This window comes from Physella acuta, unplaced genomic scaffold, assembly GCF_028476545.2.
Source record: "Physella acuta isolate Inbredline_101_S28 unplaced genomic scaffold, ASM2847654v3 ptg001062l, whole genome shotgun sequence".
Taxonomy (NCBI): Eukaryota; Metazoa; Mollusca; class Gastropoda; family Physidae; genus Physella; species Physella acuta.
The window spans coordinates 307,352-322,015 of record NW_026732579.1 but is presented as its reverse complement, the minus strand read 5'-3'; the positions used below and the strand labels follow the sequence as shown (position 1 = coordinate 322,015).

Below are 14,664 nucleotides of genomic sequence, written 5' to 3'. Positions count from 1 at the left end.
ACCCTAGGATCTTGTCCAGATAAGATGAACCACTGCAGCAAAAAGTGCACAGGTGAAAAGTTAAGCCCTGCCACTTGTGACCTATTTCTTATGTCCAGATATTTAAATATTTAACCTAACATAAAAACTTCTTATACACCTCTAGGATTAGGGTTAAAGGTTAATCAATAAACTAAATTCTAGATGAGTAATTAGTAATCATTTTAAAACTGTAAAATCAGCCAAAGTTAGCAATGTGAAAGAAAGCTGACTAATTAAATTTTAGTAGCTTAGTTATTTTGCAATTTTACAAGGAGTTATGTTTTAAAAGTTACAACATTGTGATTTATTAGTCAATTATCTATTACATTCAGAATGTTTTTCATTATTTTTATATTTAGAGTGACAACATTCAAACCATGTCAAATCTTTTCCTACCCCCCTCCCCATGTAAAACATTGTCTCAAAGATAAATCATCCCCATCCCTTTGGTGCATGTCCTTTATACTATTTATAGTTGGTATGTCTCCACCCATCAGACATATACATATCCATTTTTATCAAAATATCAGAGATTAATCATAATTTGTGATATGATGTCACCAACTATATGCTACAGGAGCGGATGAGTGTTTGTGACATACATTGGAGGGGGGGGGGGGGGCAATTTATGCACTTATTGACAGTGTATAGCATAAGATGCATGATGACATTGATGGAAAACCTGTCTGTACAAAACAATGTTCAGTTAATTGTTAGTGTTTATGTATAAGTATAACTTGTTGAAAACCAACAATCACTACTGCAAACCTGCTATCTTGAAAAATGTGATAAAACATTGCCCCAACACATGGTTCCCGCATAACAGGCCTGAGACCAAATGCCTGTAGCATATCAGCAGTAGATTAATAGATCAAAAGGGATAGTTCATAAATGATATCAGTAATACTTTCACAGCTCCCCCCCCCTCACTCTCTCCCAATATTCACAAAAAGCCTGACCCCTGCCTTAAATGACATCGAAAAGTTCTACTACATCACAACTTTTAACGAAAACTAGCATGATTCATTTATTTTAAAAGCAGGGCCCTCACACATTCACCCAAACTTAAAAAGACAACATTATTTAACAATAAAAGCAACACAACAAAAATGCAAACAGAAATTCTCAAGGGAAACTACTCTAATAGTAATATTGTTTTTGAAAGATGGCTGCTGCTTGTGTTTACTCATAGTTGTCTCAAACACTGTATTTAAAGTTCATTCCAGAATATTTTCAATTGGTTTGTCACTAAATTGTGATTATTTGACTATCTGTTACATTTTGTAGAAAATGCCATAAATAATGCCCATATCAAAGCCACATTCATTAATTGAATTGACACAACTGAGAAAAGTCTTGAAACTGTTAGAAAGGCCCAAATGGTTAAAAAAATCTCACTGATTTTTGTTGGAATTTACTAAAGCTTGAATGTATGTGGTGTTTTCAGTAATTTCGTTAACTAAACAAAATAAAAATTTTAAAAAGCCAAAAACAATTTCTTTATTAACATTTTATCACAGCAAATGTAAACCCAAATGGTAGAAGTATGTCATGTGGCTTAAAAAAACAATTTTATTTAAAAATTATCGGCAGATTTTTTTGGACAAATTACTATACACTGGGTTTTCAGAATATTGATCACGTAGTTCCTGTACAGCCAAAAAAGTGAAACTTAAGTTTATAGCCTAACTTATAATAGACCCTAAATAATTTAATAAATAGGCCGAGGCCTATTAAATTTTATAAACAATAGGCCTAAAATTTTAATTAAGTAATTTAGTCTAAAATGAGCTAAAACCCTAAAACTAGTGCCTAATGGATTAAATATGGAAGTTTATTATTTAGTTATCATGTTCAAATGGACTTCTTCCTCTTCGTTCTTAATTCAGTATATCATGGAGGATTTATACAACAAGCCCAACTTCGTGTATGAACTGGACTGTGGTCTCCAGATCAGCAGGTGCCCCATATAGTTTTTCTTTGAGTGGGGTGTGTAGGGGCTAGTGTTTGGATCATGCCTGGCTATATATATACTAGCTGCATCCCGTGCTCCGCAACGGTAAATCTTTTTTAAATGTACCAACAGAACAAAACTAAACACAACACAAACGAACGCAAAAAAAAAAAAAAAAAAAAAAAACGAACAAACAAACACAACACTCATAACATAAACACAATTTAAATGCAATCATAAAGGCATATTGCTCACAGTCTAGCCCGTAGCGCCAAATCGCGCCCTTTCCGGTGATTTGCACCCCCCTCAAACTTTCGATTTGCACCCCTTCCCCCCCCCCCCCCCCCCGCCCTAAAACTTTCGATTTCCACCACCACCCCCCTCGCAAATTTTTTCCAACCCACTTTGGCGCCCCCTAAGGTCGGCACCCGGGGACATATGCCCCCCCCCCCCTCGCTACGCCTCTCCTATAAAACCCGAAAGATAGAATAATAATTAGAAAACAGTATAAATAATAGGCAGTATCTATAATATATACAATATTTCACTTTATCCATTCACGCAATTTATTTCCAGCACTTTAAATTTTAAAAATTTACAATAGAGTTTCATAACTAAAACCATTGCGCACCTAATGAACGTGATGACGCGCCTATAATAGTGCTGAATAGTTGATTAAAAATTATAAGTAATAAATAGTAGGGCCTACATTCAGTGAATAAAATAAATAAAAGATTGCCTTTTATCAATCCATGCTAATTATAATTTTCTAACAATAATTTCCTCTTACACATCCGAATAATTTGCATTCACATTTTGCTAATTATATTATTGCAACACTAATTCCTTCTATGACGAACGTATATTTGCATTCACATTTTTTATTAGCGTGAGTTTAATGTATTTTTAAATTACCTCCTTTGTCAAAATTAGAAAAGAGTTAAGTTAATTTGATTTTTCTACCCTGCTGTTATTATGTTATTAAAATGTATCCACTTTTTCTTGGAGCCTAAACGAAAATGATATTTGACATTAATCTTTTTAATACGTTTTAGCAGTTTGCGTGTATTTAATATTTTCTTGACGTTATGCGAAAGAGTAAAAACCGTGGCAATTATAAAATAGCTCTATGCCGCTATATAAACAAACCCTACTCTAATACTTATAATAAGACACTGCGGTGCACTGAAAAGCACAGCATGGTGCGAATGTTTACTTTTATGATTCCAAAAGCTATAGCGATGACGGAAGGAAGGACTAAATTTTTTTAATTATATTATAGATAATGAACATTCTTGAAGGGCGTGTTCCGTATTCTCCGGGGCCTTGCCACAAGGGCATATTTTGCCACACCCAACTTTTAGTTTTTTATGCATGTGCTGTTTTAGTCTGTTGTGGCCTGTTCTGAGTCTAAAGGTTATGTGTTGTTGTTTTAGTGTCATAATGTAATATCCATCGTCTTTTTTTAAGTGAGGGTGTGTGTCAGACCACATTTGTGTTTGTTTGTTTTTTATGATTCTTTTGATTTCTTTTGGATGTAGCGAGATTTCTGGTTGTTTTTTCTTTCCCCCAATTTTTTTTGGTACAATTTTATTGAGTAGGCCTACGTTTAGATTTAGCGAGATAGACCAGAGGCAGAAGTAAACTAAACTCTAAAAGTCTAAAACTAAAACAAAGTTTAAAAATAAAAATCTTAAAATTTTAACTTACATTTATTTTAATAGTGTGATACTTAGTGTGTAAATTGTAGAGTTACACAGTTGAGTGTAATGAGTGTACTCAGTACTGTGTACACTACTACACTAGTGAAAGTGAAGTTTAATTACTAATTGTAATTTATTTGACAGATCTGGCTAGATTCTAATTCTAGATCAGGATCTAGAATCTAGAAGTAGAAGGATCTAGGCAGGGTAGATCTAGATTTCTATATAAAATTTAAAAAATATTTAATAAATGGGCCTAATCGACATTTTGGCTGTCTATAGAGTATAGATAATAGAGGTATTGACTAGGTCAAAATATAGTAGATCTATAAGTTTTTTTGATGGCAAAAAACACTCTCCATCGTTGACTGAGATGCAAAGTCAACGGGCAACTAAAACTTGTTATGACTCTTCACTGGCAAAGTTTTAACTTAGGCATAGACTCTAGCAGTTAATAGTCGGTGTGCGGTAAAAAATGTTCCCTGTGTTTTTAGACCTACTGTTTCAAAAGTTAAAAGGAATCACGCAATAAGGTTTGTCTTAGTAGTTTTCATCAAGGTCCGATGGTAGCGAAATCGATTATAATATTAACTATTAAGGAGTAGATTAATAGGCTGTAGGACCGATCAGAGTTTCCATCTCTTCGTTACGCCCCCCCCTCGAAGAAAGTCTAAATATATACTTTACCAGTGTCCGCTCCCCCCGGGAAAATTTTGTCCGCCCGCCCCCCAATATATCAAGTGCACACCCGGAGAAAAAAGTCTGAAAGAAACACTGTGAACGATCATACGTCCGGTTTACGAAAATATTTCACCTTAAAAATAAGTCAGCAGGAAAACACAACAATACAGCCGCCCCTCCACGCCTTTCTCTACCTAAGCATTCACGTCTACAAAGGATGCAATTATATAGAAGCAGTAAATATCATAGTCATGTCATTGCACACTACTAGTAGCAGAGGCGTCGCAAGGTCGGCTGTCACCCGGTGTGGGACCTCATGGTGTCACCCCACCCCCCCCCCCTCCGAAAAAACCCTATGTGATATATATATATATATATATATATATATATATATATATATATATATATATATATATATATATATATATATATATATATATATATATATATATATGTATACATAGGCATACATATATAGTTGCAGTTGGTGACATCCCCTTCCCATTTTGCCTAATGACATTGATTTGTACGCAAAGTCCACCTATTAATCCATGTGGAAAAGGTAATTCACAAAACTTTGGTGTCACCCCTCTACTGCCGTTGAGTGACTTATATGTTATTCAAAATGCTCAAAAAGCCTGTATTCCTTCCTAAATTTTGCAGATGGTGTCACCCCCCCCCCCCCTCCCGGGTGATAGTTTTAACGTGTGCACAGTCAATAGTAAAGATGGTTATCGATAGTCAGTCAGTTATTAATACAGGTGGATTGAACTGGCAAAAACTTTTCTTCTATATATTTTGCGATTTTTTCGCCACTGTGTCAACCCCTAAATGGCGTCACTGACTAAATATTATGACTGATATGAGAATGGATATTCGTGTGTGCTGAAAATCAAAATTTGAGCAAAGATGTAGCCAGGATATAATACAGGCTGAGCCGAGGTATAGCAGAGATATAGCCATTATTGGGCCAAGATGTAGTCAGGATATAATACAGGATGAGCCAAGGTATAGCCAATATTGGGCCAAGATATAGCCATTATTGAACCAAGATGTAGCCAATATTGGGCCAAGATGTAACCATGATATAGCCAATATTGGGCCAAGATGTAGCCAATATTGGGCCAATATGTAGCCGGGATATAGCCAATATTTGGCCAAGATCTAGCCAATATGTTGGGCCAATATGTAGCCGGGATATAGCCAATATTGTGCCAACATTGCGCCAACATAATGCCGAGTTTCACTACCAATGTTTGGCCAAGGTTAACCCAATGTTGCACCAAGATGTAGCCAATATTGGTAACCAATGTTTAGCCAATATTGGGCCAATATATGTGTGCTGACTGGGTAGTCAGTCTCATGGGTTTGGCGGAGGTCAAGACACATACCCAGCCCATGATTCACAGATTTTGTTAATGCGGACGAGAGAACCAAAATTTATATATATATATATATATATATATATATATATATATATATATATATATATATATATATATATATATATATATATATATATATTATAAGGCCAATGGAGACGTGCAGGCGCACGGTGGGAAGCAGCAAGGTGGGGGACTGCCAGGAAAATTGCCGGAGACCGTCAAAAGTGGAGGGAACTTTCTGTGGCGGCCCATGTGTCTTGGGCACAAAAAGGAAAAGATTATATATACAATTTTATCTATAAAATTGGAATTTAAAAAAAATATATTTTGGTGTTGCCCGGTTTAGTCCGCGACCCTTGCTCTACCCTGTGACAATATTGTTTTTACCACAACCCCAAGGAATTTAGCAACAAAAGGATAACATTATGTCGTAATTTTACGACAATGTGTGATGAGGAGGAGGGGCTTCAGGTTGTGTGATGTCACAGTTTAGCTTTAGATACAGAGTTTCTTCCAGGCATCTCTTCGGACCCCCCCCCCCCCCAAGAAAGTCTGCCCCCCTCCCCCCCCCCCCGATCGAAATGGAATTTATATAGAAAATATAGATTTTTAACAGTGTCTGCCCCCCCCCCCCCCCTGAGAAAAAAGTCTGGAAGAAACACTGTTTATACCTAGATATAATCTAGGCCTACTCCGGAGTCTAGTCTAGTTGAATCTAGATCTAGCGTGATCTACTCTAGTCTAGTACTCTAGTAGGCCCTGTCCCAGTGGCGTAGCGAGGTCGGGTGTCACCCGGTGCGGCACTTAATGGTGTCACCCCCCAGAGGCGTAGCGACCCTTCCCGGGGACAAACTTACAAACTTTCGATTTGCACCCCACCCTCGAACTTTCGATTTGCACCCCCCCCCCCCCTCAAATTTTAGATTTGCACCCCCCCCCCCTCGAACTTTCGATTTGCACACCTCAAGTTTTTCTCTATATATTTTGCTCTTTTTTGCCTTGGTGTCACCCCCTAAAATGGTGTCACCCGGTGCGGTCCGGACCCCCGCCCCCCCTCGCTACGCCTCTGCCCTGTCCTACTAGATTTCTGTCTAGTGATAGCCTAACACCCTAAAATCTAAAAGTAAACACTTAATATTGATTGTATTCCAGTTATTCGCAGTGACCGATAACTGCTGGAGTCTAGATCTAGACTAGTCAAGAGTCAAACATACTAGATCTAGATCTACATACTTACATAGGATAGATCTAGATTCTAGATTTAGATTAGATCTAATATCAATAATGTCTTTTTTTGTTCGTTCAAAAACATGCGTTGTTGTTGCTGCGTGTTCAGCAGGTATAGGTGTAGGGTATTATTGTGGCAAAAAGTCTTTATCACCTTATAATGTAGTTAACGCCAAAAGTTCCAATATTCCCGACGATAATATTTCATCATTGTCCATCACCTCTACGAATCCTCATGAAAACAACAAGTTTATTACGAACCCTGCTGTTTCTAGCAGACCAAACAAGATTAGCGAAACAGTTAAGTATGGTTTTCCAAGTACTGACAACTTAAGATCTTATGAAGATTTTATTCTTTCATATGATCGAAGAAATCGAACAGCAAACTGGGTTTTGGAGCATTTAACACCTGAAAAAGTTAACCCAGTAGAAGGAATCGAGAGGTAGGTCTGAGTCTAGATCTAGATTAGATCTATAGGTAATCTATCGTTTTGGGTACGTAAAATCGCCCGTGGCTATTAATGTACGAAAACGTTACCTCAATGTCAAGGCTGTAATAGAAGTATATTGTGATATGTTTGTGTCAAATATTATAGATAAATGAATAATAAACCTAAATCAATGGCTAAATATATCAATATAGGCCAGAAATTAACTTTAAACAGCAGTGTCTGCAAGCAAGATTTGCTATATAAACAGCGGCCATTTGTAAAATAGAGTGACTTCCGCCTGAATCTTGCGCTATAAGTCTATAAAAATAAAACTTGAACAAGATGGCTGCTATAGTAAATGAGCATGGTTGCATCTGTTGCATCGCTGGTGTTCATTTATTACTGAAAAGTTTTAATTCAATTGTTTAAAAACAGGTACATAAATGAATCAAGGAAACATTTTTGAATTTTTTAATACATAAATCCTCCTCAAAATGTGAAATAATTATTAAAATGTAAGGTGTCACCTGTTTTTCACATTACAAGTCGCGGGCGATTTTACGTACCCAAAACGATAGATTACCGATCTATAATAATCTAGGCCAATGGTCCTTACAATGTTACCATTAAATTAATCACTAACGCCACAACTACTCAATACTACTAGTCTTCTAGATCTAGATAGATTCTAGATCTACTAGATCTACCTAAGATCTAGATTTACTACAAAATTTCTAGTCTACTACTAGAAAGTAGTAATCCGTAGATTAGGTTGTCTCTTGACCTAATTTTTTTTACTGTCGTCATGGTAATGATGGCTGCCGAAAACAAAAATATTTTAAATAATGTGATTCCCTTTTGTAACAATGTTTCATGGTAATTTCAGAAATATATAGACTCTCTACTTAAAATTGTTATTTTGCCATATTATTAGACGATACTGTCGTTACCGGTCTAGTTTTAACAATGGACAATTAGTGTTTGAAGCTAACTTGCCATTTGTACATTTAACATTTTATTGGTCTAATGGCTTAGAATATCAAGCAGAACATAATAAAAGTAAGAAAACGTGAATTGCTTAATTTAGTTAGAGCTGTTGTGAACTTACTCAAAAATATGATAAACTATAGAAAATTATAACTTGCTTTCTACTAAACCAGGGGTCTCCAAACTTTTCAGCCCGAGGGCCGCATTAACTACCAAATCTCAGTTCGGGGGCCAGTTTCTTTCAGGCATCTCTTTGGGGTGGCTGACCCCCCCCACCCCACACACACACACACCTTCCCCGAAGAACGTCTACCCCCCCCCCCCCCCAATGAATTATAATTTCTATAAAAATATATACAAATTTAATTTGTAAAATGTTTTTCTTATTTGCTTGTCCACCAAACCTTTCTTTATGCCACTAATGTACTTTCCTCCATCAATTCTTAGGTAACTGAGGTTAGTCCAGTCCAAGTTATAATCAGCAATTTTTTTTTTTTTTTTACTAATTGAAGATGTCCTCTCCGGTAACAGTGCAATAAATGTTTTATAGGGAAGCAAGCTGTTGTATTATGTTCCTGTCTTCTTCCACGCCTCTAATGAACACAAGCAGTTGAGACTCATCCATTGCAATTGAAAAATGGCGAAACTTGCTTGTATTTTTTGCTAATTGAGTCACACTGTTTTCACCAATTTCTACAACATGGCGGGCAACGGTGTTTGCACACAAAACTTTATTTTGAAATTGTTTTGAATTTACGGGGCATAGTCCCTCAGTCACCTCCAACAATCATTATATTTCCGTGGATAAAATAATCTCCGCGGGCCGGATGAGAAGACCTCGCGGGCCGCATCCGGCCCGCGGGCCGTAGTTTGGAGACCCCTGTACTAAACTAATGTCATTAATGTTTTAAAAATCATGCAGGGTAAAAACAAAACCTATAAAACATAACTTGATCGAGACAACAGCAAACTATGCCCGCCCATTTTGCCAGCTGTGTATTTGAATGGGGAGAAATGTAGCAGACGACACATTTCTGCTGAACGGCAGTGAACGGTCAATCGCATCACAAAAATACTACTTAAAAAATTAACCCACCGTATCACTGAAAATCAGTCTTATCATCGTAGCCATATAAAACAAACGCTTTTTTTTCACTGAATTAAAGGTAAATAAATGTAGTTTTTAATTTTTTTAAGTCATCATGAGCAATAATGAAGTTTAAAATGTTAGGCGACACCCTAACCTAGATAATAGATCTAGATTCTAGTAGCTAGAATACTTTTTTTGAAGTGACTACTCAGAAAAAGATTTTTCGCCCCAGCGTCTCCATCTGGTCGGCAGAAGATATGAAACTCAGTAGTTCTGAGCATGCACAGTGGCCTTAAAAGCTGTGCTAGTTAGGGTTCTGCGGTTTGTTTGTAAACACGCATGCACAGAACCATCAAAAACATCACCACCAAGGAAGGCAGTAGTTTCTCTCCAATGTGCATGCATATCTTTTTCTGGCTAGAATCTGCCTACTTTTCTTTTTCTACACTACATTGTAATTGTAGTTGATTGTGTGTAGGACTACAAATACTAGATCTAGTGTATTAGTATTAGTAGACTATAATCACATAATATATAATAAATAATAACTTCTGCAGGACTATTCTAGATCTAGAATTCTAAGACTTTAACAAGAATCAACTGTTTTTTTATGCAATTTTTAATTCATTACTTTAAAATTTTTAATAAGGCTGACAATGTAACAAAAGAGTTGCATGAATAAAAACAATAGTGCACCAAATGAACATGATAACGCACGTATAATTGTGCAGAATAGTAGTTTAGTATTACCCACTATTTTCAGAAAATTTTGATCTCTTTATATGTAAAAAGCAATGTATGTCTATCTGTTTGTCTGTCTGTCTGTCTTTTATGCATTACTACACCTTTCATCCGATCAGCATGAAACTTTGAAAAGCTGTTGGGTAGGTTTCTGCGGAAAAAAAATTTCAAGTTTTTCAGGGATGGAAGGGCGCAATTAGATTCTTCTTTATATACAGTATATAAAATTAAAGTCGATTGCAGTTTGACACCATTCATCTGATCGGCATCAAACTTTGGGGAGTTTATGAGAACACTTCAGGGGAGGTTTCTGCTAAAAAATCCTTTTTAATTTCACAAGGGCAGTGCCCTGGGATGGTGCGATTTTTTTTTTCTCTATTTACTGTATATTTTAAAAAAGTGGCGTCTACGTTCATTTTAACAGTGCGATAAGATGTCTTATTATTATAGCCCCGGTCTATCCTATAAGAACTATGGCGCCTACGTCAGTATTAAGGAGCACCCTACAATATTGACACTGCGGCACACGACATTCGATGATTAAACCGAGAGCACTATGCTATGTCCCTGACATCTGGGCGGTGGTGAAGTGTGTTCTACCTCACAAATTACAGAGAGTGATTCATGTACACTCAAATCTTTCATACACCACCCACTGGGGGGTGTGCTGGGCGGTATTTTAGGTAAACCTGTGCCCTTAAAATATGATCCAAGAAATATAGAGCACGTTTTGTTAACATTCAAAAAGCTCAGTTTTAGAAAACAAGGTCACACGTCTAAGAGTATAGGATTGGTAACACAAATTAAGTCAAATTTAATGTCAAATTTGCAATGTCATCAGTTCTTTACCCACATGACTAATTTCAGAAAAACTAATCGGTTAGAAGTGTCAGAAGTTATGCTCTCATGTTTCAATCTGTGATTAAGACAGACTGAGGAAGCAAGTTTAATAATAGCTTGTAAAAATTTTTTTCTAGAAATAGTAATGGGTAGGCCCACATAATATAATCATGTTCCATTTAATGAAAGCGACACTGATAATATTAATGATAAACTAAGGAGGCAAATAATAATGGTTTTTATTTATATATTAAAAAAAAATACAATGGGTTTTTTATTTATTAAAAAGGTCTAAAATGAAGTTTATGGAGGATCAGTCAGTCCATGGCTACCATCGTGCTACAAATAAAGATTATATAGGAAGTGGGTATGATAGAGGACATTTAGCTGCTGCTGCTAACCATCGTAACTCAACAACTGCTATGAGTCAAACTTTTTTATTATCTAATATTGCTCCCCAGGTAAGCAACATTTTTCAGAAATTATTGTGTGTATTCCTTTTAAAAATAAATATCATTTTGGTCACCACCAGACTAAGTAACTTATCTAGCACCTGTTTATTTAAAGAAAGCAATTTTGTTTTATTTTCCTTTTTGTTTTCAGTGTAAATTAAAAGCTTATTGTAAAGGTTTTTATATGTTTCATAAAATGAATTCTTGTAATACATACCTATATACATTCACTTTGCCATTTTAAGGTAGGGGAAGGGTTTAACAGAGATGCTTGGAATACATTGGAAAAATATGTTCGTGCTTTAGCTCGTCGCAGCAGGAATGTTTATGTCTGTACTGGTCCTTTATACTTGCCCCGGTAAGTAAGAAATTATACACGTGAGATTCTAACCCTACACCATATAACTTTTTTAACATTTCCCAAAGCCACCACCCCACTCTATGGTATATTTTGGTATTATAAATACTGATTTTCCCACGTTTTCTTTAACTTGCTTTCTCTGTTTGTTTTTCCAATCAAATCTTGCGATCGAAATTTCTGGCACTTCCCAGTTAGCTAGCGCGCTGAAATTTTCAGGGAAGCTTTCTTTTGGATGACCATAGAATATTCAATTGTTATTATTACTAAATTGATCAATGGAAACATTTTATTGAGCATTTTAGACCGCTATATAATCTATATATATAATTCTCCTCTGCGAGCCATTAGAAAAAAAACGAGCGACGCGTAGCTCGCCCCTCTCTTGCCGCGCGCAGTGACGCGAAACGATCCCACGTCGCGACAGGCTTAGGGGCAGATAATTTAGTTTGAACCGACTTTAAACTTACAGGAGGTAACTATTACCACTGGTGGCCAGTTTGGGGGAGACGATATGGTCGAGTGGTTGGGCACACGATTGCTATCCCACTCGACACGGGTTCAAATCTATGTGTTCTAGTCAGTAACCAGCCCTCGTCCTAACCGCTATCAAGTAACCTCTGACAATCATTCACTTGCGATTGAGACCGAAGAAGAAAGGGTCTCTCGTTTTTTACGAGTTGTCTTTTTACGAGTTGTCTTCGTTTACCCAAAAAAAAGTGAAAAGATAAAATCGATAGCAAGATTTCAATGCAAACAAACAGACAAAGACTAAAAAGTAGAAAATAATAATCATTAAAAAAGTTTTAAAAAACCCACGTTTTCTGATTGAACTAAAAAGTAGAAAATAAATACTATACATCACAATAATGCAAGCGATCACTCTACTATAAGCGATGAAAAACATGGGGCGCCGTGATTTTCTTACAGTTTCTAATACTGTTGACTCTCTACAAGCTCCCTAATAAAAGTCAATAGTATTATCTAATCAATAGTAATATAACTTTTACTTCTGCGCCCCACGTTTTTCATCGCTTATAGTAGAGTGATCGCTTGCATTATTGTGATGTATAGTATTTATTTTCTACTTTTTAGTTCAATCAGAAAACGTGGGTTTTTAAAAACTTTTTTAATGATTATTATTAAAAAAAAAATTAATGATATCCTGTGTTCATGGACCTACAAACTTAAGAAGTTTAAAAAAGCTTAAAAACTCCTGGAATTCTCTGGAATCACTCACTATGTTCTGAAATTACAAATACTCTCCTGAAATGTATACAATCAGAAAAAAGGTAGTAACCTTTTCAAACCTGGTGACTTAAGGGCAGATTAAGTAAAGCTCTTTTCTGTGACCTCTGCATATAAAGGGATAGTGTGGTCTACACTATGCCCAGCTGGCTTTAGTTCACTAACATGTGCCCATGAGTGGTCTTTGGTTTTCCTACTGACTCAAGCCCAATATGCAAACTCGGGACTTTTGGGTTAGCAGTAGTGCAATAACACACTGACATCAAGAATCACCCCCCACACACATTAAAATGTGTTACAGAGTACATAAAGTTTGGTTTTGAAATCAGTTTAGTTTGGTGAGCTACTATCACCTTTTTATTTTAACCATTTTAGACAAACATTTACTGTTTACAGGTGTATAAAAAATTTGCACATTATTTGATACTTGTATGTTTCAAAACAATAATTTAGAAAGAAAATTCTTTTCAGAAAAGAACCAGATGGGAAATTATATGTAAAATATGAAGTTATTGGAGAAAATCATGTTGCTGTTCCAACTCACTTTTTTAAGGTATTATGTACATAGTTTAATTGAATTGAAAAATTGTAATTTGTAATAAGTATGCCATGAATATATTTTATTTATTTCATCATATTAAATACTGCAATTAGTCTAGAAAGTTTTATTTTGTTTTCGTTCTTTATGGATTACACATGCTGCCAGCTTTAGATTTTCTGTAAGTAATTTTTGTAATTTCAGATAATTGTGATTGAAAATGAAGTTGGTCAACTAGAGCTCCAGTCTTATGTAATGCCTAATCAACCTCTGCCTAAAGTTAAATTACACAACTATCTCATGCCACTAGAAATGATAGAGAGAGCAGCAGGCCTTAATTTTTTTCAAAATATTCCAAAATCTAATTTCAAGAAAATCAATGCTGTGTCTGGTTTTTAAATAAAAAATGTATGTAAAATATATGTAGAGTTTTTAATATACAAGAGAAAAACAATAAAGATCAATAATTCAAAAGCTGTTTGATTATATATTTATGTTCATCAAGTTCATGTATATTTATTTTTGAATTTTGTGTGTCCATATTAAAGGCAAAACATAGGCTATCTCTACCACAGGTCAGTAAAGAGCAGATAATACTCAAGTAGAGTGCTTTTGAATAGGTATTTTTGGGTATAAAGCAAATTTTTTTTTTTTACATTAAATACTGGAAAGGTAGAAAATAAGTATACAAACCTTCATAGTGACAAGCTTTAATACTGACTAAAAACTATCATTTAGTTAAATATTAAAGTGTAAGCAAATATTATGAAAGTTTACAATGCCAATGCCTGGGAATGTTATGTTTTAAATGTTAATGATATTGTAATAAAAATTTCCCAAAAACAAACCTAAGTCTACTTTTAAAAAAACCATCAAATCTTCAAATTTTACAGCATTTAAGTAGTGAAGCTTTTGTAAATAGACTAGACTCTATATGTTAAAATAACATTTTGTTACATACTGTAGTCATGTTTCATGTAATAAATAATAATAATAAAATTTCGCGTT

The 14,664-nt window shown here is 35.4% G+C and overlaps 2 protein-coding genes across 6 annotated transcripts in view; one reads left to right on the top strand and one right to left on the bottom strand.

Annotated features, from left to right (window-relative positions):
- The window catches only part of LOC131955282 (coiled-coil-helix-coiled-coil-helix domain-containing protein 5), a 44,871-nt gene that overhangs the window by 5,600 nt on the left and 24,607 nt on the right, over positions 1–14,664 (bottom strand). Inside the window, exon 2 of one of the 2 annotated variants that reach the window (XM_059319337.1) lies at positions 3,686–3,803. In XM_059319337.1, the coding sequence (XP_059175320.1) occupies positions 3,686–3,687 (2 nt within the window). In that variant the 5' untranslated portion in view covers positions 3,688–3,803. Of the gene's footprint in view, positions 1–3,685; positions 4,109–14,664 lie in introns of those variants that run through there. The other variant, XM_059319336.1, reaches the window with a different exon arrangement.
- Positions 6,847–14,143, top strand: LOC131955281 (endonuclease G, mitochondrial). 4 transcript variants are annotated; one of them, XM_059319334.1, is made up of 6 exons: positions 7,296–7,414; positions 9,312–9,555; positions 11,350–11,521; positions 11,758–11,870; positions 13,590–13,671; positions 13,861–14,143. In XM_059319334.1, the coding sequence occupies exons 3-6, from the start codon at positions 11,357–11,359 to the stop codon at positions 14,053–14,055; spliced, it is 555 nt and encodes a 184-aa protein (XP_059175317.1). In that variant the 5' UTR covers positions 7,296–7,414; positions 9,312–9,555; positions 11,350–11,356; the 3' UTR covers positions 14,056–14,143. The 4 variants fall into 4 exon arrangements, with proteins under 4 accessions (XP_059175318.1, XP_059175315.1, XP_059175316.1 ...); XM_059319335.1 differs by lacking the exons at positions 7,296–7,414; positions 9,312–9,555 and adding an exon at positions 6,847–6,867; XM_059319332.1 differs by lacking the exon at positions 9,312–9,555 and having other exon boundaries at positions 6,916–7,414.

Excerpts from the sequence above, each read along its gene's own strand:
- LOC131955281 (XM_059319332.1), top strand. The coding sequence starts at position 7,029 with ATGTCTTTTTTTGTTCGTTCAAAAACATGCGTTGTTGTTGCTGCGTGT. Across the intron at positions 7,415-11,349 it reads CCAGTAGAAGGAATCGAGAG|GTCTAAAATGAAGTTTATGG; the intron begins GTAGGTCTGAGT and ends TTTATTAAAAAG. Across the intron at positions 11,522-11,757 it reads TATCTAATATTGCTCCCCAG|GTAGGGGAAGGGTTTAACAG; the intron begins GTAAGCAACATT and ends TGCCATTTTAAG.